Source organism: Ammospiza nelsoni, chromosome Z, assembly GCF_027579445.1.
Source record: "Ammospiza nelsoni isolate bAmmNel1 chromosome Z, bAmmNel1.pri, whole genome shotgun sequence".
Taxonomy (NCBI): Eukaryota; Metazoa; Chordata; class Aves; order Passeriformes; family Passerellidae; genus Ammospiza; species Ammospiza nelsoni.
In genome coordinates, this window is record NC_080669.1 from 51,180,834 (window position 1) to 51,206,187 (window position 25,354).

At 36.4% G+C, this 25,354-nt stretch overlaps 1 protein-coding gene across 1 annotated transcript in view; it reads right to left on the reverse strand.

Moving 5' to 3' along the window:
* Positions 1-2,456: 2,456 nt before the first annotated feature.
* Positions 2,457-25,354, reverse strand: part of CWC27 (CWC27 spliceosome associated cyclophilin) — a 95,258-nt gene continuing 72,360 nt past the window's right edge. The window contains exons 12-14 of the mRNA XM_059492232.1: positions 22,583-22,692; positions 19,708-19,811; positions 2,457-2,859 (exon numbers count right to left, since the gene is read on the reverse strand). Of these exons, the coding sequence (XP_059348215.1) occupies positions 2,697-2,859; positions 19,708-19,811; positions 22,583-22,692 (377 nt within the window). The 3' untranslated portion in view covers positions 2,457-2,696. The remainder of the gene's footprint in view (positions 2,860-19,707; positions 19,812-22,582; positions 22,693-25,354) is intronic.

Sequence of the window (25,354 nt, forward strand, 5' to 3'; positions counted from 1 at the left end):
AGCTGTATGTTACAACTATGTAGATATTATGTTCATGCTTATATAGACAGGTGAGGTGGTGGTCATAAGGGTGGAACATGGGAGATGCTTAATAAAGATTTAAGGAAATATAATAATTCAAAAATCTCATTACCATAGAACAAATTCCTTCTTCACTGTTCCCTAAGTTTTCAGCCACTAACCTAGCTCAATATGATTCTTTCACAGAGAGGGAGACACCTGCCCACATTGTATTTCCCACTTGATTTTCAGAATTGACAAATAAAAGGTGTAATTCTGAGCACACACATTTCACAGTCTTTAAAAAGAACACTGCAATGCTGTACCACTTAACATTTTGTGTAATTACAGCAATGGCAGATGATGAATGAAATAGGTTTGAGTTAAAATGATTCTGCTACCCTGCCAGTATGGGAAACTGGCAGGATTGTTACTGGCAGAATAACAGGTGATACTGCAAACTACTTGTTTCAGACAAGTATCATCATTTAAACTTCTTTCTGTGAGGTTCTTACTCCTTGGTGTTGACTTTACCTGACTTTTATGAAAATGTACTTCTTACATAAGCTTTTGTTAACTTTGCTCCAAATGTCTCCTAAATGAAATACAGAACTACTTTTGCTTCAGTGCAGTGAATAAAATTTAGATACCTTAGCCCATTTCTTGTCAACTTCATCAACTCTCAGTTGACTAGTTGTGATAATCTGACTTTCAATGCACACTTAACAAGAAAATGTCAACATTGTCAACAGTTACTCTCTTGTTCTTGTCAGGTTACCAGTCCTGGGCAAGGTCCAGACTTTTCAAACCTCTTCTAAATGAGCAGAGTCCTAAGCCTCAAGTTAAGTTTCCTTTTTGGGCTTCTCTAGTGCTTAAAACTGGGAATCATCTAATACAGCTTACTCAGAGCTGATGCAGGTAGTCGGCAAAAATATTCAGCTAAGAAGGGTGTTAGTCAACTTGTCCATTTATTGACTCATGCATCCTACTTTAGCTCACAGGAAAAATACATAATTACAACATTTTTTTATTCTAGGGGCAGTAACTGTCCTGGAATTGATTCTCAAGGTTTTTTTCACATCCACCCGTCACTTTTCCCCATGTTCACCACCTTTTCCTCCTTCCCATCTCCACCAGAATGTGAGTTTGATATACTCATTTCCTGTAATGACTGATTTAAAATCTTCTCCACAAACAAAGCAATGAATAGAGGAACAGCATGTGACATTAGATGTTCTTCACTTGGCCAGCAGCAGCCCGACAGAAACGACTTAATGATTAAAAACCTTTGACTCACTAGTTTGTGAATGGCCATGTTAAGGAATGTAACCCCTCTTAACTTCTTTACACCACGGCACAGTATAATTCACTCAGCCTAAGAGGAGGATAATGACAGCTTTATACAGGATCTCACTTCACACCTCCAAGTTTTCTCCTTATCTCAAAGGTTACACTATGCATTTAAGCAATAGTCTGTATGAATCTAACCTCTGATATTTGGGGCATATTAGCCCACCAATGCAGGTTTATGTATCTCACACCTCAAACCCTATCAAGAAATTTGGCAGTGGCAGCTTGATAAGGACACCATACCTTACTGAACTTGTTCTAAAAACAACATCAGCAAAAACACTCTGGTGGCACTTTTTAATGACCTTGTTCACTCTTCTTTAGCTATTGGCTATTTGGATAATTCATGCTCCTGTGGCATCAGAATTGCTGTAAAGGAGCAATGAAAATTCCTGTTTATCCGTAAAAAATATTAACATCCAGGGTTGTAAAATATGAGGAAAGTCTATAAACTGGAAGCTTGAGCTCAACTGAGTTCAATTTTAGATGACAGAATAATTGTTTAAAGCAGGGTTATGTTTTTAATGAGACTGACCATATTTCCTTTGTTTCTATACTGGACTAATTAACAAACTAATCTTCATTACCTGCTTTATAGTGAAAATTCTACCAGAGGGATCTTTCTGGTATTGCATCAAGTGGTTTAAGCAACCATTACAGCATATTCAGATTCTCTTTTTTTATTCATCTGGTATGGATAGTGAAATAACACATCTAAAATGTATTATCCCAGCTTCCCAAGATGGGATCTGTACTGGAATGTGTATTTCAAAAGAAGGAGGCAATAGCCAGATTCTCAAATTAAACTTAGCTTGTTTCAAAAAAGCTGTGACCATTCTGAAAAGTACTTCATCATCTTAATTCTGTGTCAGAGTGGTTTAGGCAGGCAAAGGTTTACCTGTCTTTTAAAGAACAATGGAAATAATGGAAATTGCACTTTCATAAAATCTTAAAAGTCTGCAGATGGGGTTTCCATGTTCTAACCTGACCCTCACTTAGACGTCTAAGTTCCCATTCATTATGTTGAAAACTTTTTGATTACCATATTTTGATTAAACAAAGATTTTGACGACTGTAATTAAAACACAGACAAAAGTCAAGTTACTTGTTTTATTAAATACATCATTCTAAAAACCTTTAGAGAGGCTGGATAATGAATGCAGTGAGAGCACTTGACCGTACAACTTAAGAAACAAATGATAGCTCTGCTTCAAAACTGCACGACAGGTTCTTGAGAGATTCCCTTTCACACTTGTCCAGTGGTATTTTTAGGATCAGCTTACAAAAGAGCCAGTGCTTTATTGCAGTCACTTTCCAAGGCAGCTCTGGCTAACTTTACACTTCTTTTATCTCCTTTCCTTTTTTTCTCTCATTATCTTCTTGCTTTCTTCTCTTCTCCTCTTAGTTACGGGATTCCGTGGATCATAGATCTCAAAAGTATCTTCATCCTGCATGCTTGCATCTTTCACCTTTCTGCTTCTGTCTTCAAACTGAAGCACATGTGACATCCTACAAAAAACCAAACTCCAACTCAGTGAAAGAATGGAAGATATAATTTGTAATTATGACATGCATGATTTATTTTTGGTCATAGCAAAAAAGAACTCACCTAGCTTTCTTTTGTTAGTGGGGTTTTTTTAAAATTTCTTAGAATACCCTAATATTGTAGTGATAATTTTGTAAAGACTCCTTTTGAAAAATACATCTAAATACAGATAGAGTTTTCTGTGGATTTTATTTCACATACTAAATTCTCTTTTCCTGTATTCTTCTATTTAGCATAACTTCCAAAATATATGGCAAATTTTTCCCAGCAACAGGGAGTGTTCCTCAAGTTTTCCTATTAGTCACTTTACACACCTTTCACCAGGGTGGAGGGTTTTACAAAAGTGGGAAAGAGTTTACATGGAAAATGCTTGAAGCAGGTACACAGAAGATCAAAAAGGAAATGCTTCATGTCCTGCTGTTTCACATTAACTTGGTTCAGATCATGCTTTTTAATTCTCAATTTAATTTTAATTAAATAAATACCTTGTTCAATTCAATGTTTTTCCTACTGTTCATTAGAAGTTTCCCCCCATTAGATATTTCCTAATTTCAGCAAATTGCCAGTAATCTGAAAACATCTCTGTTACATAATGGAAAAATGGCACACGTGAACCTCAGGAGGTTCAACAAGGCCAGGTACTAGATCTTACACCTGGGCAACTACTGATAACAACACGTGGTGGAAGAGGAAAGGATTGAAGCAGCTCTGCCAAGAGGAACTTACATGTGCTGGTGGCTGAGAGGCTGCACACGCCCCAGCCATGGCACTGCCAGCCCAGAGAGCCACACGTGTCCTGGGCTGCACCCAGAGCAGGGTGGGCAGCAGGGCAGGGAGGGGATTCTGCCCCTCTGCTCTGCTCTGCTGAGACCCCACCTGCAGGGCTGCGTCAGCTCTGGGGGCACAGCACAGCAAGGACAGGGACCTGCTGGAGGGGACCTCCTGGCATGAGGAGGCCACCAAGATGATCCGAGGAATGGAGCAGCACTCCTGTGAGGACAGGCTGAGAGTTGGGACTGTTCAGCCTGGAGAGGAGAAGGCTCTCAGGAGATCTTATTGCAGTACACAACAGGACTCCCTAGGACTGATGGTGACAGACCCTTTAGCAGGGCCTGTAGTTACAGGACAAAGGGTAAAGGTTTTAAACCAAAAGAGCCCATATTAAGATGAGATCAGAAAGACATTTTTAAGACAAGGGTGGTGAAACACTAGAAGAGGTTGCCCAGAGATGTGGTAAATTATTTTTTCAGGACAAACTCATATATCTAGGCAAAACCCACACTTAACCTTTGGATTCTGTGTGATCAATTTTCAAAAATGTCTTTGACTTTGGTAGGACAACTTAAGAACTATACTGATCTGATCAATTTCTATAGCCTTTCTTTGTCAACAGTCTTAGTGACAGAAAACCCAGGAAAATGCGCAAGTTTCAAAGGGAAAGTTTTGTGGCCAATGAAGCACTGCTTTACTGGTCTCTTGCAACATGTACAACATTCTGAACTAAACAGTTTTCAAAGAGCTTTAGTGCAAATCTCCATACATAAAGGGAGGGAGAACCAGCTCAGTTACTGCAGATTACAATACAGTACTATTAATGAAACCAGAAAAAAAATCAAAACTATAGACCATATGTGATGTGCTTGAATGCTTAGAAAATTCCTAAAAACAAAAATTGAGAATTTTCATCACAACTGATTTTTGACATATGTGTTTCATAAATACTTGAAGAGTTGTTTCCAATGTAAGAAACTTAGGTAGTTTATAATCCTGTCCACGCTACTAACACCCAAACTTGTTTTTTTAGTCATCTCTACAGTTCAGAATAACATAATGTACCATCAAAGTGACTCATGGTTGCATATTTGTAGTTTAATTATAAAAACATTGTCTCACAGTGGAGGGACTGAAGTAATTTATTTTAGCTAACATGCTTTCTGCATTTGTCATATTCTTCTCAACTTATTAAAGATGAGTAGACATATCAAATCCCTCTGTCCTAGTATGAATAAAGTACAGGCCTAAGAGATGGAGTCATTCCTCTGTCCATGGTTTTAAAGTGTGTTATGGGAGTGTAAGTAGAAGTGTAGTCACACTTAGTCCTTTCATCAACTCAGGTTTTCCAAGAATACTATAGCACAGGACATAACCTGCAGGATACAACTGACAGGAATTAAAATTAAATGTAACTCTAATTCTTGGATCAGGCCATACAGTGTCCCAAGTAGTTTGCAAATTACATGCAGTAGATTCAGACTAAGCAATATTTACTTCTCCCCAAGAGCTGAAAGAAGTCATAGTCTCTGACTCTTATTCGTAACTTTCCACTAAGACACTCCCAGCTGTGATTAAAAATAAGCCAATATTAAGAAACTTTTTGATATTCCCAGAATCAATTTTAGATGCAGCATCTCAGAGGTAAAGCAAAATAAACACAGACTGCAGTGGAGATTTTAAGAAATATTTTCCTTCTGTGACCTTAAATTTATTTTTGCAAGTCACTCATCTTCCCAGGTAGACCTGTTCTGCACCTATATGAACGGTGAATCACAGTGAATACTGTTCTTCAAAGCAATTAATTTTTTAAAGGAACATAGGAAGGATTTAATAATTATTTCTATATTAAGCATTTGAATTTAAATTAATCTTACTCAAGTTCCTCTAACTGAAGTGTGCCTTTGCATAATTTTCCAAGTGCAGAGTTAGGTCCACAAATACAAGTTTCATAAGACTTTTCCTTGTTCAGTTTATAACTCTCTTCCCTTCTGCATGCTCCTGGGTTCAGTGAGGAGCTGCCCAGTCATGTTTCTGCAGTCACTGTGCTGAAACAGTAACTTTATCTCTGTGTCTCTGGTCTTCAGGAACCCACTAACTTCTGCTTATCACTGGTTGTTGACAACTCATTTTATATAAGAGAGATATTCAATTTTAAAGTCCACTTTTCTTCAAAATTTAAAGGATGAGAGGTAGTCAGTTCTACCAAGCAAAACTCAAAACAAAACAAAACCTTGATTTTGCAGCTTAGTTTTTTGCTAAAAAGTTGTAAAATAAAATAGCTTGCCAAAACTGATTACTCTGTGTTTGAAGTACCTAGTTGTGCAAGTTGTTGTTCTTCCTAAATAGAAGACACAATCACAAGATTTCTGTTAAGATGCTCATCATCTTAACAAAAATGAACAAGGAATCTTTGCACGGATTTATTGCTGAAGAGGTTGATTTTTACCCTGACCAGATGACAGCGTCCTACAAGTTGACCACGCTCCTATCCCATGTAATGGGGGGAAGCTTCCCTGCATTTCTTTTCTTTCGTATTTCTAAAGAACACTCAGTAGCTGGCTCTCTTCTGTAATCCAAAAATGGAATGTCTTGAAACTTTGGACTGAAATACACAAATTAATTTAAGACAGTTTCAGAAACAGCAAAGGATTTCAAAGGTACAATGATACTCCTGTGGCCTAGTGACATTCTCAGGTCAGTGAACAGATCAGGCTCTTTTGAACTACTCTAGTGAGACCGTACTTGTAAGAAAAGATATGATACACTGTAATCCCTCTGCTTTTGAGATGTGTGAGCCATGCACTGTATCTGAACCATATGCCAGCTGCTGACAGCTGGTAGTCATGTTAAGTGTAGCATAAAAAGAAGTCCCATGGTCCAAAAGCTTTGGCCTTTCCAGAACTCCTTTTGGGAGAAACTGAAGTGGCAGTCAGTGAATTGAATAATTTTGAATCTTGGCAAGAGTAAGGAAGCACTATGCTTTTGCTCTACAGATAAAGTTGAAACCTCCAGGTACACTCATGCATCAGTGATTTTTATACTAAGTGAAATGAAAGTGCAAAGCTGTATTGCCTAAGACCACACTTGCTTTTCAAACTGATATAGCTGCTGTTTGCTACCAGCTGCCTACTGCCCCCTTTGACTTTCCTTGCACTAATGGCCCTGCAGAGCAAACCTCCTGGTGCCTGGAGGAAAACCTGGGACATTATCTTGCACTCAAATACATCAGCATTTTAAACAGGAAGTCATCAACAAGTGTGAGCAAAAGTTACATCCTGCCAACTCTGTTGTAAGGGTAGTAGCTTCTGGCAGTGCAGCAGTAAATTCTTTAACAGGTTTAGGCAGGTGCCTGCACTTTGGAGGGGCCTGTATAAAAAATTGCAGTTGGTGCTATACTTCTTTTTACACTAAATGCATACAAAATAAATAAAGCAACTAATCATGTTGCTATAAAATGTAGAGTATCATAATTTTGAACATTATGGCTGTGTTTTATGATAGTTATTGGTTCTTTTCATCAGGTTGCCTAAAATGAATGCAGAAGAATTAAGTATCTGTGTCAAGAAACTCAGTTGTATTGTATAAGCTGTCTAAAAAAATGGGACCAATATGAACCATAATTACTAGCAGTACCATTTGTTTCTGAGTTGAACATTGATTGCAAGTAACAGGCTTCCTATTTCTCAATTTCACAACGCATCAAATATTTAAAACATGGGATACTCCTTTCTGTAAATTATATTCTACTTAATTCTAATTTTACTTCAAGTACAGTAAATATTGAAGTGTAAGCAAAAAATCATTAATCTAGAAAATATTCTAGCATTTTTCTTCCACCATCCTCAAGATACCTAGGCAGTGGACAGAAAAGTAATTCAAGTGAACAGATGAGAAAACAGATGAGAATCCACAGATCAAAGCAAAGGAGATATCTCTCCCAAGGAAAAAAAAATTAGGCTTTTCTGGAAGAATGCACTCACTGGCAGTCTCTCTGCTCCCAGCAGAATAGTGGGTGGCACAGGAAGAAGAGATATTTGAGAAGGACCAAGAGACAGTTAAGACTACAAAAAAAATTGAGGAAGGGAAAGACTAAAAGAAATATAAGAATGAGAAACAAAAACAGAGAGAAAGAGACTTATCAAAATGTAAATCAAGTGAAGAAAATTTTCAAATGACAATTAAAAAAAAATATGAATTTTAAATCAAGGCAAGAGAACAAGAGTATGAACAAGGCAAAAAGAATATCAAAGCCATAAAACAAAGGGAATTTTGAAAATTTAATCTTCTTCCATTTTTTAAAAAATGTTTTCAATTGAGATGCTACAAGCAAAATAAGCCTCTTGGATCAGGCTGCTGTCATTATTCCTTGCAAAAGTGTGTCCAAGAGCTTTACAAATAATTTTGTAAACACAATGCAGCAGAAGAGAGGGAGCATTTTTGTGTCTCTAATGAAATCTGCAACTATCACTAAGTACTCTGTGTCATACAACTCTTGTAAGAAAATTTTGTAGCTTCTGTTTGCTTTATCTCAACATCCAGATTTGTTTTCCTTCTTGTGTAACATAACACATAATCTCTCTTTCCACGCAAAGTAGTTTTGTAATCCAAGCTTCTCTCCTTTATCATTAAAAGAAAATTAAAAGAAAAATTATTTTTTACCAAGTACTTCAAGTAGTTTTTAATTCTTACAGCAATGAGGGTTGATATCCTAAGTATCATGATAGACCCAGTCTCAAAGATGGATGAATCTCTTTAATTATCACTGTTTCACACAGCCACTTCTGTTTCAAAAAAGATGCTTCAGAAAACAATTTCCTTAAGTATTGTTTGTCTCATTAACTCATAATAGTGGAGCTGTGCTAAATTACCTACAAAAGCTTGTATCCCTTTGTAGCACTTGGTATTTAAGCCTAACACTGCATCACACATTTCCACCATGCCTAGTTTGCCAAATCAGATGTGATTTCACTTTAAGCAAGTTAATAATTAGAGAACCATAGATACTGAAGTTGGGAAGGATCTTTTGGATCATAAAAGTTGACCGTTGATCCAGCACTGCCAAGCCCACTAAACCACGTCCTGAAGTGCCACATCTACATGCCTTTTAAATACCTCCAGGGATGGAGCCACTTCCCTGGGCAGCCTCTTCCTATGCCTGACAACCTTTGTGGTAAAGAAAACTTTCCCCAGTATCCAATCTAAACCTCCCCTGGCACAACTTAAGGCTCTTGCCCTATCACTTATTAACTGAGAGAAGAGACTGTTTCACACAATGCTTTCTAGGAATAATTTCTGGTCCTAGGTTTCTGCTGTGATTGTTACCACTAAGAGATTTCACTCTTTCTTTTTTAAAGTACTTGTTTTCATCATTCCACATTCCTTGTTTCTTTTTCCTCATCTCCCTTCCTAATGATGGGATATCTTGTCCCTTTTTTAATACTTTCATAACACCCTGTATTTTTCATGTTTATTGACTTGATGTTTAAAAAGAGAAATACAATTTGCTATTCAGATCTATCAAAATCCAAATAATTAGTTATTCCATGGAAGTTTTAAACACTAAAAAATGCCTAGAAGAGTAGTGAGAAAATAGTTATAAATACAGCTATGTGCCATATTGCAAATGTTAAGTATTCATATAAAACACTTACTACTTTGTAACCCAGAAGAGTCTATTACAGTTTTCAATATTTTAGCTTTCAGCTGTTTGTGCTGATTTTGACTGGGGTAGAATTGGCTTTCCTCACAGTGGCTGATGTGGGGCTGTGCTTTGGATTTGTGCTGAACAGGGTTGGTGATGATGTTTTTGTTATTGCAGAGCAGGGCACACACAGAGCCAAGGCCTTTTCTACTTCTCCTGTTGCAGTGGTGGTCTGGAGGGCACTGGGGATGCCTGGGAGGCTGGGAGGAGACACAGCCAGGACAGCTGAGCAAAGGGATATTCCAGACCATATGGCATCAAGCTCAGTATATAAAATGGGGGGAAGAAGAAGGAAAGGGAGATGTTTGGAGTGATGGTGTTTGTCTTCCCTACTGTCATGAAGGATGGGGCCCTGCTGTACTGGAGATAGCTGAACACCTGCCTGCCCATGGCAAGTAGGGAATTAATTCCTTGTTTCACTCTGCTTGTGTGGGGGGCTTTTGCTTTCCCTGTTAAACAGTGTGTATCTCAACCCACGAGTTTTCAGGTTTTACCCTTCGACTCACCCTGCAGGTGGGGCAGTGAGTGAGCAGCTGCCTGGGGCTTGGCTGATGGCTGCGTTAAGCCATCACTACAATGGAGCGATTACTGCTGCTCTTGCACAAAGCAAAAATGTCCCTAGTGTTAAGCAAGTAAACGACGAAAATATGCTTTAAAAACATGCTTTAAAAATATTATACCAAGTCAGGCCATACACTTCTGGTAACTTTAACTAGCCCTTTGAATTTGTATATTACAGTTACTGGAGGATTGAAAATTGGCTTAACCTCTTCAGAATAACCAGCAAGTTTTGGATCCTTCACAGACCGAAGAATTAATTGCTTGTAACTTCTCTTTGTGTTGGCCTATAGCATAAAATTATGAGAACAGAACTTTTGCAGATATTTCTAATATAATACTTTCTGAGATAGTTTATTTAAACTGTAATATGCTTTGATTATCACAAAACAATCACTGCCAAAATTAGAAAAAGAAACTAATAGTTTCACTAACCAAAATTAGAAAAAGAAACTAATAGTTTCATGGGACCTCCAGTTCAAAAAGAACCCCTTTGTTGTTTGCAAAGCTAACAACAAAGTAACATAATCTTGGTGAAGACTAATATAGTATTGTATTCTTGGATTGCTCAAGACAGTACTAAAAATCTTTTTCTCTTGAAAGAACATTTAACTGTAAATAACCTTCTAAGAGAAGGAGAATCACCTTAACTATGAAAAAGCTCACCTTATTTGTAATAACTACGATGACTTATTTTTTCAAGCAATAAATATTTTTCTGAATAAAATTCAGTTATCCTATCTTGAGCTATCCTATGCTATCTTGATATTGCTTCTGTTCTATAACAATTAATATGTATAGTATATTTACACTACATCCTTGACCCCTTCACAAAAATGTTAAGTAGTTTGATGTGAGAAGATGGATGCTTTAAATAGACAACTGCTCCTGGTACAGTAGACTGGTATGGAAGACTAAAATGTAAATTCCAGACAGCACACCTGTAACGAAAAGCTCTACATAGCATTTACTACAGGGATATGTGAGCCACAATGGTGGAACTCATCAGTGATCCATCCATTCTAGCATCCTGTCTCTGGCAATAGCTTGTACAACATCTGATACTCGGAAGTCAGTCAGCAAATCACCACCCCAAGTTAACGCAAGCAGATAGGCATTATTTTATCAACACAGCACACAGCTGGAGTGAAAAGAAAGGAGAGGAGAATATTTCTAGCACAAAAATACTCAGATTTTCAAAACATTCGGATTTCTCTGGGCACTCTCCCTTTTCATTTGCCCTTCCCTCTCTCATTCTGAATATATCAAAATCCTTACTTCTTAGATTTGTCATTTAATGCGATGAAGTTGGGGTGCTTGGAAAGGTGTGTAAATATACAGGAAGCTTAAGCCAGGCTAATAAAGATTTAGAAGATTATTTTTTCATTCTTCACTAGATTTTCTGGCAATAAAAAAGATCAGCTTTCCAGACAGTAAATCTAACACTAGATATCCCTTAACTGAAACATGGATCATCTCTGAATTTAAGTCAAACAGTAGTCAATTCAGATGCCTAGTCCAAATAAACTCAGATACAGGGAGTTAGCAAAAAATAAACAAGCAAAAAGCCCCACTTTAAATGCTCTGACTTTCTCAGACATGCTCAACAGCTACAGGCAATCAATATACAACGTCAGCAGAAGAACAATTTGTTAATTTGAATTACTGACTGAAGCAGTGGGGTAGGGGGTGGCATTTACAAATCAAGCAAGGTCTGACCATATTCTAGCAGTACAGGGGTGAAGGTGGAGACAAAACTGGAGGGAAAAAAGAAAGATTTACAGCAGAAGTGTTTTTTTTTTTCTTCCTTTAAAGGTTAGTGGCAGTACTAAAACCCAAACAAACGCTTACTTTTTTGCCAAACAGAAAAGAAACCTCTCTTTCCAATGTGTTTCTAATACAGACCTCTGGCATTCATTTATCCTTTGTAGCAATCAAGTAAGTATTTTGTCAACTTTTAAAAAATGTAGTTGAGTAAATCAATGGCCTTAGCAGGAGAGACCTAATATAGAGCCAGTTTTTCCAGACTAGTGAAGGAACGCTGGCTCAAGTCTGGATGGGAGGAGGGGAGCAAACATGGCTTTAATCCATCTTTGTGCCTCACTGGCATAAATTACGGCAGCACTTTTTCTGTCATTCCCCAAGCTAGCATCAGCATGTAAAACAGACTGCAGCTTAGTTTTCAGGGGTTTTCTGTGTTTATCAGTTAAGCTTCTGCAACTGAAGCTGCAAAGACTGGTGCTAATCTTGAGAAAGCTGTATTTCATAATCCTGAATTTGAGGTTTTGCAGGAAAAAATCTACATTTTATAAAATGTATATTAAACAAGGCTTATAAAAGAAATATAACCAATATTTTAGGTGTCTCTCCTGAAGAACTTCACTCTGAAAATTTAAATAGTATATGCTGCAGTACATAGGAAATCCTGGAAATAAAATGGAACACATTATCAAATGTATATGGATTAAATACTGACAGTGTGCATTGTGATTTAGTTCTTATTAGAAATTAAGTCTTGTAATATAAAAACAGTCTGGCTAACTTCAGCATTTACTGATTCTAAAATTACTATTTCAATTAAAAAATACCCCAGTCCCAACCAATTCTAGCCTATACTCTACAAGAGACATTAAAAAATGATGCCTTGATACTGTTTTAAGACCCAAATTGCTCTGTTACAAAACCTTTTACTGTGAGACTACAAGGTAAGTAAAATATTGTCTGTTTCCACTCCTAATTGTGCCATATTTTTCATGAAAGCAATCATAAATCTTCTGAAAGGAAACTTCCTTGTATTATGAACAAAAATGTTTCTTAAAGAAGATAGAGGGCACAATTGTTGATGGTGGATAGAGAATACCTTCATTTAATATACAGATTTATTTTCTGTTTGTTCTAGTGTAAAATGAAACTATCTCTACAAACTGGGTAAAAAATTGTACACTGAAATTGCAATTATTGTCCTGGCAAAAAGAACTCAGCATTAGCACCCAATGCTCCCACAATATTTAAGTGGCCCCACTGAGGTTTTCTGAAATTCAGAATTGGGAACAGATTACAGTATTTGATTTATATAAGCCAGGCCGTACTTTAAAATGATTAGCACTGAACTTCTTTGAGTTTTTTGTCCACAGAACCAATAAATTAGTAAAACCAGACTATTCCCTTCAATTTCTGCTAAAATCAGGAGATCTGATCTGCGTAAAGCATCTGATCTATGTGCAGATCAAGATATTTTATGACCAAGAAGAAGGTATGTTTAAAAGCTTTCTAAGACACATGAGATTTTAAACAGTGCCTTTTAAGTATGCATGTCATTACATCCATTTGAATTGGTTTTAATCCTCATTATCTTACATGAGGTTTTCTACAAATAACTTAGAGGACAACACTAGTAATTACACAATATGGACATGAAGCCATCCATTAAGCAAGACATGAAATACCTTTTTGTTTGAAATAGAAGACCTTGACTATCACACAGTTTTCACAACAACCTTTTGTAAAAATTGGAAGGTATTTTCAGGTATTGACTTTTTCATTTTGATTTAAAAAAAAGTCTATTTTCCCTATACCTCAAATTAACCAACAAAGACACAACAAAGGTAAGTAACCAGAAGAATTTTAGACTGAAAAACCATGTGAAAAACTACTACCTCATTCCAAATTCCCATTTTGCTCATTTTTACTTGTCCCAAAGTATATCTGAAAACTGAATGGATTTATGTTATTTAAATAAAAAGAAAGACCAAGTTTCAGAGTCTAGACATACTTCCAAAAAAACTTAAGTGACTTATTTACATTTGTTGCTTAGTTACAACTGTGACAGCACTCCACAGGGAAGGAAAAAGCTGATTTCTTCTAAAGATTAAGAAGCTTTATGTTTCACATGTAACACCTTACATTCCACCCAGGAAACACTGCAGTGGTTCAGTTATGAAGCACTGGTATCACGTGCTATTAATTAAATGAACTATATAGCATGCTGGCAGTCTCAGTCAAATTCTGAAAGGCTGCAGAGTGCATTCTGAGAGCAGATAAAGGCCAGTGATGAGATCTGAATCCAGAAGAAGAAATCCTAAACTTCTAGCCAGCTGCAGAGTGAAGGAAAAATTACTGGGCTTCACTGTAACACAAACTCTAAAATCAACTGGGGGTCTACTTGCAGTCCTGACTTGTGAACTGATGGGATTAATAACAGACCAAATCCTTCTACTGAGGATGATACAGATTTTGGCTGATTCCCTGGTGGCAGCAATTTTAATGCACTTCACATAATCATGTCCATCTGGTAAGGAACAACTTTCACATATTAATATTTCAGTTTCTACACTGAATATTGAAGGTCCAACAGAATGAATCTGGCATCTCCCATGAAGTCAAAACTGAAGAAGTAACAATTAAAACCGTATTTATCAGAACTCAGATTATCAGCATGGAAATAGTTTTCAAGCAGGAACAGAATATTGCCTCAATGCTCATATTATAAAATCATAGAATGGTGTGGGTTGAAACGGATCTTTAAAGGTCACCCAGTCCTACCCCACTGCCACTCCTCTGGGCAACCTGTTCTAGTGATTCTACCCTCTGAGTAAAGAATTTCTTCCGAGCATCTAATTTAAATCTCTCAATTTAAAATCATCACCCCTCATCCTGTCCCTACCTGCCCAAGTAAAAAGTCACTCTCCCTCTTTCTTTTAATCACCCTTTAATTACTGAAATATCTACCACAATAAGGTCTCTCCAGAGCCTTCTCTTACCTATCCTGAACAACCCCAGCTTTCTCAGCCTTTTCTCAAAGGAGAGATATCATTTTTGCATTCCTTCTCTGGACCAGCTCACAAGAGTCCCTGTCCTTGCTGTGCTGTGCCCCCAGAGCTGATGCAGCCCTGCAGGTGGGGTCTCAGCAGAGCAGAGCAGAGGGGCAGAATCCCCTCCCTGCCCTGCTGCCCACCCTGCTCTGGATGCAGCCCAGGACACGTGTGCCTCTCTGGACTGGCAGTGCCATGGCTGGGGCGTGTGCAGCCTCTCAGCCACCACAGCCCCAAGCCCTTCTGGGCAGGGCTGTCCCCAGTCTCTGATCTTGTCTGGGATTGCCCTGGCCCAGGTGCATCACCTTGGTCTTGTTGAACTTTATGAGGTTCACAAGAACCTACTTCTCAAGGCTGTCCTGATGCCCCTGGATGTTCGTCCCATTTTTCTGCAGTGCCACCTGCACTGCTCAGCCTCCTGTCACTGCAGATGTACTGAGGGTGCACTCTGTCCCACTGCCTCTGTCACTGATGAAGATTCTGAAGAGCATCAGACCCAAGCAGTGAATGAATAGGGATGTGTTTTCAATCAATCCAAAAAATTACCCATCATGATTTCCCAACCTATGTGTCTTCCATGTATTATGAAGTTCCGTAAACTTGACTGGTTTTGTGTGCAATGTGTGGTATTTTAGTGGTATGGAGTGATGATCGTTTTGACTTTTCAGCTACTTGACACAGACAATTACATTTTAAGTTCAAGAATGTTGAGGAATACTAAAGTTGATTCCTGAACATTTTTGTGCATTTTTTCTGTGAGAATGTATGGAGATCCTATATAGATATATGCTAAACTGACTTGGCAACCAGGTGAGTTTTCAAAAAGCAGTGTGTGGCTTCATTACCACAGAAAATTCCACCAACTCAAAAGTTGTCATAGCACTAGATATACTTCAGTATTTCAATAAATCGTGTAGTTTCAGGAAGCCTCCACTTGTTTTAAAAGATCAGAGGGAGAAGAGTAAAGTCCAGATTTTAGTTAAGGACATGACATGTATTTTTAGAGCAGAGAATCTGTTCCTTCCACAAAAACCAATATTCCATATAAGAAAGTTAAGATATATTTCTCACATTTCACAAGCATGTAAGATTCCTAAAAATTCAGCTGGAGAGCCCTGTTTTTAGGAATAGACAGCCATAGTTTAATGTCAAAGTGAAAACCTTAATATGGTAATGGTTGGTTAGTTCATTTCCACTTATGACTATACTGGAGAAGAATATAATTACAAAACATATGTATAATGTGAAGTTTTGAATGTTTATTGGAGTATTCAGAATTCATGTGATTTTGGAAAAAAAGAGTAGCAGTTTGAAAACTGGGATACAATTTAAAAAGGGCAATGGCTAAATTCCAATAAGAGTGATCAACAGTATGAGAACAGGACAGAACTAAGTTAGGTAACCATTCAATAGGAAAGGCTTAGAAAGGAATGAAAACCAGGTATTAAAAAAACAGCAACAAAAAAGTAATCCTTCCACTCAACACAGACAGACTTAGCTGAGTGCTGTATTTAGTCTCAGATTTCACATCTTGAAAGAAGCACTTGGAACTCTCAGAATTACTTGATCGAAGGGTGCTTTACAGTACCAAGTATCACTCTTATCCTATTTGAAAAGGAATATTTTGCACAGATTAAGTAAAACAATTTTTGAATGTACTTGACTGCATCAGAATTTTTTATCCCATTGCTGGATTCTTTCTATGAAAAATATTTTGTCACGTTCACAGGATCTCCATCATTAGTTTCATTATCTGCAATTGCTGTAACATCCTTCTGGAATGAAAGCTGTGTTTTACTACAATTGCAACTATTTGTTATTATCATCAGAACTCTGAAGTGTCACTACTACCTGAATGAGTATCGCGTGCAACTATATGTGTTACAGTAAGTCCTACACAAGATGAGTAGCAGCAGAGCTCTGAATAAGTGTAGCCTGTGCAGCATTTTCTTATTCAAATTCAGGCCTATCAAGTAATCAAAGTGGCAAGTATCAAGCGGATTCCAGCTGGGTCTTCTGTTGTGACATATTTGGTTTTCATAATATTAGTCCCTAAGCAAATGACACCTCATTGTCACCGTGATTCACCTCACCTACATTTTTGGGAAAAGTCTTCTTGGTTAAGACTCTAAGCCAAGAATGAAACTGAGTTCTGACAGATAATCTCTACCTACCTCTGCAGCACTTTATACAATGTTTAAGAAATAAGAATATAGTAATGCATCTGCGTCCTTCTTACTTGGATTGTAAGCAAATAACGAACCACTAGTGATCAAATAGTACTGAGAATATCTAACAAATCATTAAGAGAAAGGCACAAGCACTAGTTGTCAACATGAAGCCAAAAGGAAAATAATGGCTGGAAGAACTCAGATCAAGAATGTCTTTCTCAGGTACCCAGATGCTGTAAAATTGTGTCCACTTACTTACTGTCAGACATTTTTATTCTTTGATCCCTTCTTTGAGCAGATACCATGTTTATGATGGTATTTTTGAATTCTGTAAGGGAAATTGGATTTTGATTGCTGCAGACAAATACAAATAATCATTCTCACAGAGCAGTAGAGGTTGCAATAAATGTCTCATGCAAGATTCTGATATCCCACATTAAAATTTAGTCTTATGCATTTCTCTTCAGCACTCCTTACATTTCCTCAGATGTGTTCTTAGACAGTAAAGTCTGGTAATAATTATCAAACACCATACACACTGTTTACAATAGAGTCATATTTCTTCCTTTTTTATTGCATAAAAAGTAGAATGCTGCTGAAAAGTGCCCAAATGTCTGCTATGTGCCATGCCAATACAGCAGCTCAGCCAAATATGCAGAGAAAAGTTTGCCAAACAAAAGAAAACATAACAAATTGGTAATGGTTTCTATCTTGACAGAGAATGAAAATTATACCTCAATGTGTGGCCACTCATGGACACATAAAAATGTCTTAGAGGCAATCATTTTACTTCAGATAACATACCCTGACAGTAGAGCAAAGCATACTGGCAGGCTTTCCCTTCCCATAAAAACAGCAACCATGACCTACGAAATGGCCTGGAGGAAGCACGTTGTTTGTGTGTACCATACATGCACATGCCATACACTAACTGTATTTCATAAAAATCAAATAAAGTGAAGTTACTGTCTTTTGAGAAATAGATTCAAATTAAAAAAGAATTTTAAAATGTAAAGTCACTATAGTTATCTCAAATATTCCTATAAAACAAAGGTACTGAAAATGTAAACACTTAATCCAAAATATGCAATTTAACTTTCCCAGTGCTTTACATAATAATTCATAGCTTTCAGAAGATTTCATTGCTTTGTTAATGTTGTCTACAGCCAATGTGTGCAACATATATTTCACAATTCACTTGGCCTCAAAGTAAATTATTTGAAAACAGAGTGCCTCATCTATCTGTAAAGTTAACATGAACACTTACTGCTGAGCTACAAAATTAATGATATTAATTATTAATCTATTATGTAGTTTCATATTAAGTATTTGTTTTAGTTCAATTCTGAACGTAGTATTGTTTTCTGAACAAGAATACAACTTCATAACATAATCATAAATTACAGCACTTCTTAATTCAGTAGGACTGACAGTGGGTAGCATTGCTGGTGATTAGGTATTAGTAGTTACTCAGAAAGAAATAGGAAAGATATGTTTGAACTCTATAAAGGTATTTAAAAGACTGGTCATATTACTGTGACAAGAAAATATTTGACATGAAGATCAAGTTCATAAAATGCTCATAAAAAGGCCAGATAAAAGAATCATATAGTGGACATGGGAGGTTTAGACCAGATATTTGGAAGTATTTCTTTACCAAGAGGGTGGTCAAACACTGGACCAGGCTTCCTAGAAAGGAGATCAATGCCCCCAGCCTGTCAGTGTTCAAGAGGCAATTGGACAATGCCTTTAACAACACAGCTGTTGGCCAGCCCTGAAGCTGTCAGGCAGCTGGACAGATGATGATTGTAGGTCCCTTCCAAATGAAATAATTGCTCTATAATTCTTGGAGGATATAAAAGCACTTTGGTAGCTCAGAAGGATCTCAAAATACCAGTGAACTCCAAGGATCTTGAAATTTATATTGTATGTTGTCTCTCATCCTCAAAGAGCCTGAGGTAGGAAAAGACGTAATGAAGGAAGAAAACACTGTTTGAAGAAGCAACAAAATATTTTTAAATCATCTGATATACAGAAATACCAGTTGTCTTAAAATATTTGCCAAGAACTTTGTTAAAGTTTCTATTTTATCGTAATTTTGCTGTAGCTCAAATGGCTTATGCACACAACTATGAAAAAAAACCTGTAGGCAGAGACAGCCTATTTTGTTGGACCAGCTGCAGTGTTTGCCTTATAAATGGAGACGGACAGACCCTTACAAAATTTTTTTGCTAGGATTTCTTTTCTTTTTTCCAGGTATTTTATGCATTTTTGCATTATGTCTACTTTTATGAGCATTTAACTGCATGCAGCCTAGAGCTTTAAGATCACACTTCAAATCATATTGATTTTTATCCCTTTGATTACCTAAGGTGGGTAGTTTGTATCAAAGATGAATATGAGACAACAGGGTACAAACTGAGTCCTCGACTGGGAGACATTAAGGCAGTAACTTCTGCAGTGCTTTATCTACTTCAGTAATATCCCACTGCCTTAGGGTCACCCTACACTTCAGATGAGTCAGACTATCTCAATCTCATCCATCATTTACAAACACTTACCATGCTCAACACACAGTTTAAGAAAGATTTAAAACTAGAGAATGCTAAATGTCATCTGCTCTCATGACATATTTCTCAGAGTGCTAAACCAGTACCTTTTAGCTGACTCCTAATGGAGCAGCTGCCTTCACATTCAGTGTTTTCTGCTACTCAAATGTATGCATACCAGTGTCACTATGTTAGTACAGCAGGATTTGTATTGGTAAACACAGAAACCCAAAGGAAAAAAACTTACCATCCTTCGTCATTATCTACATCAGGTTCAGACAGCTCATTTTCAGGAGTCTCTTCAATTGCCTGGGTTAACTTTGTTTTAAATCGGTCTAACAAGGCCAGTGTCTGAAATTAAACACATGGTTTTAGAGAAATTGTATATTTCTACACACCAACAGGCATATACAACATTTTTATTATTTTTGAGGAGAAGTACAATGAGAGTGATGTTTCCTATGAATTTGGAAGAAACACTTTAGAGAGGCAAGTGAGAGAGCAAGAGGCGATGGCGGGTGTGAGAGCGGGACTGCAAGGAAAGCCCTGATGAGTGAGTGGGCAGGCAATGCTGAGGCAACAAGAGAAGCAGGGAGGTGCCTGTCAGGCGTGAAAAAATACTTCTCTCACCATCTAGTGAAATGAAAAGGAATATTTAAGGAACAAATACTTGTAGCTACCTAGAGAATAAAACAGCTGAATAAATAACACTGCCAACAATGAATTTTACTTTTTGGATATGCTACTGTCCTATTTAAAAGTAATCTACTGTATAAATTACAAACCATTCAAGCCTTGAAGACCCAGTTTAACTGATACTTATATACTTTCTGTTGATGATCTTTTAAATTATATGTGGACATTGAAAAAACTCAATGTTTTTCTCTAAAAAAATGAACCAGCTTAAATAATTCTGCAGATACAGTTTCTTATGCTGTATATATAAAGCTCATACTCATTTAAATCTGCTGTTTTATTCTCAAACGGACATTGCCTGATCTTTCAGGGACAATGAGGTCACCAAATCTCAGATGACACCTGAAGGTCATACCATAGTTCTTGTTTCTGATCATCTCAAATGGAAGTTTGATTATACAAGTCATATGTCTGAGCCTTGTGATGGTACGGGGGGGGCTCTTCAAAAAAAGGCAGAGAGCTTATGAATAATTTGCACAGTCCACAGCTTTTTTTTTTTTTTTTTTTCTGATATTTGAGACATTCCTGAAAAGGAAAGCATCAGGGAGTAAGTGCCTAACTGAATTTACGGCAGGCTACATTTGATTTGTAGGCGATAGGTTGGCAACCTATGTTGTAAAACACCTCTGTATGGCTGTGTAGTTTTGTTTGGTCAAGTTTTTCAAATTTAAAAGAATAAAAACTAAACAAGAATAGAAAACAGAAATAGGAAATACCAGAAGTGTTCACTGGAATCAAATTTCCTTCTGGGAGCAATCTTAACTTGAGGAGTTTCCTGGCTTTTGAATTCTTTCAAAAACGTATTTTTGCACTGCCAAGGGCAGATTTTGGAGGACTTTTTTTGCATTTACTTTCTTTATTTTTTTGTCTATTCTTCTGTTTAAGGTGAGAAAGTGGAAAGTTTTGAGGATATTTGGGCCCGCAAATCATTCTAGTTCTATAGCTTTCCATACTATTGTAAACAAACACTGTACTTGCAACACCTGAGACAGCAAATCTTTGCTGAGGTCATCAGAAAGAAACAAACTTAAACTGACCCTTTAAATATGAAACTGTGACCAAAAAAAAGCCACATTCCTTGTGTCCTGTCTAATTTTCTCTGGTGACAGCATTCCTGTGAATAGACCTGATGACAGAAATAATTTTGAAATATCTTAGTAGGTATGTTTTGCAATGAGTCACTAGATGCTATACTGTGCTTTGAATAACTTTATAATTTGACCCTAGCTGAATAGGAGGGCTATTATCTAGTATTTTAGAGAAAGATACCTTTTCTCCCTCTTCCTTAATTATTGCACTGAGGATGGAAAATGCTATTGTACTGTAGAATAAGTTACAATGGGTGTGAGACAAGAAGAGGTTCTCCATAAGTGAAATGGATTACAAAGAACTTGATTAATTATTGTTGAATTGTTGCCAGCAGAGTTACGTAAATAAAAATTAAGATCTCTTAGAATACATATCCCTATAATCTCATCTTGTTTTCTGGTGATGTCCAGGACAGGGCTAATATAAATTCATTAGAGATGGTTTTAAGTCCCTTGATCCTCACTGCCAACAGAGCTTTAGTACTCTTTGATTCAAAGATAATGGGATTTTGAATATACAAAGTTTCCATAAACTTTTTAGTTTAGGGCTATATCAGCTTGCTGCATATATAAAGGTTTGCCAAATGCTGCTTTGAACTTACTAAGTCTCAAGTTTCCAATCTCTTCTAGATTCAACACGTGAACAGGAACATCTTTGTAGCTGAACTGACTTGCACTTACAAACCTATGTGTTTGATGTACAGCACAGATTTTATGTTGATGGTATTTCCATTTCATAGGCAGTTTCATATATTTAGCCATTTCAGACTTTCCTATTTTAGAAAAAACAAATGCCTTTGTAAAGCAAACCTTACTTTGCTCATATTTGCTTACTAGAGCCTACAGACATACTAACTAATTTTGAATAATAATTGTATTTAAAACAGCTTCTGTTTTCACAGTGCTTATAAACCATTTCTTTCATTTCACAACAAGAAGTATTGATGAGTTTAATATTTTTAAACTGTAATTTAAAATGTTAAAAACCAAATGCCAAATATGTAAACTTCTGTCCCAGTGTTATCTTATAGCAAGGAAAGCATAAGGTGAAGAAATGGGAATTCTTAAAAATGTAATCAAGGACACATCTTCATGACTAGCATTTCCTTTCAGAAGATTTTAGCAACTAAACTGGGAGCCCTTTCAAACACACAGTGAAAATTCATTTGCCTGTCTACCTGGGTAATAAAAATACCTATTTTTATAAATAATAACTTTCTTTCAATAGAAAATGAAATGACAGACTTTTAAATTCTGCTTTTATACAAATGAAGAGATAAACATTCAAAAATGAACATAAGTAATTTTCTGGATTTTTGTTGCCCAGGCTATCATTACCTGATCTTCACGGGAAACTCCCTTCTTTGGCTGCTGCTTTCGCTTGTCTTCATATTTTCTCTTCTCTTGAAGGTATTCTTCAACAACACTGTTTGGAGCAGGTTCCTCCTCTGAATAAGGATACATATTTGGTTAAACAAATTTAGGTTGGTTCCATGATTTAGTGTCTTTTTGGAGATAAAATACCAAGCAAAACACTCCCATAAAACATTTCAGTTGTACTGCTTTCTCAGCAGTAGAATGATTTGCTGCTTGCTGAAATGAAAAACACAACACTGCACTGGGCAGAGAATGAGTCAAAAGATTTTTGTTTCAATTATATTTTACTATGGAGCCAGAGAAAGCAGGATAACAGAAATAAAACCACTGATGAAAACTGTTGAAATTCCTTTAACCAGATGACCTTAATTTCTGAAGATCTTGTAGCAGTTGAAATGCTATGTGTATTAATATTCTGTGACTATTTGTTCAAAAGTAAACAAATACAATTTATAGAAAATGTCATAGTTTTCCTCTTTTGTAGGCTGAAGTAGCCACAAATCAAGTCCTTGATTTTGCAATACAGAAAAAACTCAGTAACATTTAAATTCTTAACAGAGTCCATGTTGTTAATCAGGAATAAGCTCTTTTTTATATAACTCTTCAGGAATAAAACTATTCCTTATAAAGCGATATATGGATGAGTCAAGAGCTACTTTATCTTTTTTAACAGAGTCTGTACTGCAGAGTATGCACTGTCCCATTATATTATTAATTAATAAATTATTCATTAGTAGTTTAATGGGAAAAAAACTGAACTGGAAAATTGATCAATATCATACTTTCACATTAATTTCTTCTTGAACAGCATTAAGACATTGTACATGCTGATTTAGTATACTTAAAATTTATGAACTTATATTTACAGAATTGCTATTCCTGGTAACAAACAGAAGATTAAACCTCCTGGAAGTTCATTGCAAATGATGAACATTTGCAAATAAAAACATTTTTGGAGAAAACTGTTTCAAGAAATTTCAGGATTTATGGCCTGGTGAACTGCAAATCTAAATGAATTTGTTGTTATCAGGTTCTTTAGATGGCTGCCGACAGCTATACAGAAAAAGTTTCTGATTCCAAACTAAATTTCTCTTGCAACTCAAGTTTTCTATGAAGTTTATAAACACAGCCATTTGTAATAAAACAAAATAAATTTGTAATTATATATCTACATATAAAATAATGGCTTAAATTCTACAAATAAAATATCTTATTTCCTTTAATCTTAATTTCTACATTGCATTTGAAAAACATTTAAACGCTTTCTACATTGTATTTAACAGGTACCAGGGAAAATGATCAAACATACTTAATACCATTCAGAGCTGGGGTTTTTTTCGCTGATTTCCAGTTGATATGTTGGATATAATCATGAAAAAAGTATGACAGGTAGCAGTGAGACAAAGAAAGAAAAATCCACCTTCCAGAATGACCAAAATAGATAAATGCATACACACACACATTTAGTGATGATTAAACAGCTGCCTGAATGAATTAAAATCTGCCATAAAATCTTATGCAGCATACTATCAGATGAATTGAGGAGAACAGAAGTTCACAAAAAAACTACCACATAAAATTAAAAAGCTCAGTATTTCCCCTTATTATGTCATTTTCTTCTACTAATTAAAAATCTTGTTCTTAATTCAAGACCAACCCCTAGTCAAAATAATGCATTAGTTTTAGCATAAATGCATGTATTCAAAGTGTTGACTCCTTGGAAACAACATAATATCTTCTTTTACTAACATTTAGCCCCTAGATAAATAAATTGAAGTAAAAACCCATCAGCTTCCATATAAAAAACAACCTTTCAGGTGACATTTAGCTAAATGAGTGCTTTGAAGGGAAGCACATTTACCCCATGATGAATATAATTGCCCATCTATGATAAGCAAAAGAACTGAGAAGATCATTCTTGAGCATGTTTGAAAATGCCAGGCCACGAACAAACTGGCCACGAACATTTAAACCTTAAATCCACCCATACATATTCTGAATTTAAAGATGTGGTCCTTAGTCATATAGATCTTTTGACTAAAATTTAATTTAATGTAGTGCAGCTCAAATACAATTCTTATACAAAATGGGTGAAATTCCCCTGAAGCTGGGTGTTTGTGTGTTTTTATCACACTCCTATGTGTGCCACGTACTGTTAATACAAGTAATTTAAATTTCAGTTAAAGCCTTCTTTTGGTATTATTGTTTCTTGGGTCTTTGCCTGTCAGAGGCTTTCTAATCCTCAACTTCATGCTCTCTGCCTCCTAGGAAAGCCTTTTCATAACTCAGACAAAAGCTAATCAGATCCACTTGAACTAACTTCAGAGTGACTCAACCAAAAGAGCTGTGCCCTTGTACACATCATAGTTTCCAACTTTCATTAAAATTACTTCAAAACATGCTTGTATTTCTTCATTAAGTCCTACAACCTATCACACACCATTTAAAGCAAGCAACAAAACAGGAAGGACCTTCAAGAGCCTCTAAGCCAATCAGTTATTAATATTTTAAAACTTGAAGACTCCAATGATTATAAAACTACAGAGTGCTTTTTAACAGAAATTATATATTCAGTTTTTGATAAGCAGGAATTATTTGACAAACTTTGTGTCTGACTGGTAACTAGCAACCAAGGAAAAAAGTCCAGAAGAGAGTGACGTGGTAAGAAGAAACCTTTTTAAATGTAAGAGTAGATTGCTGTCTACTACTTCATATCTCCCAGTTTGCAACCCA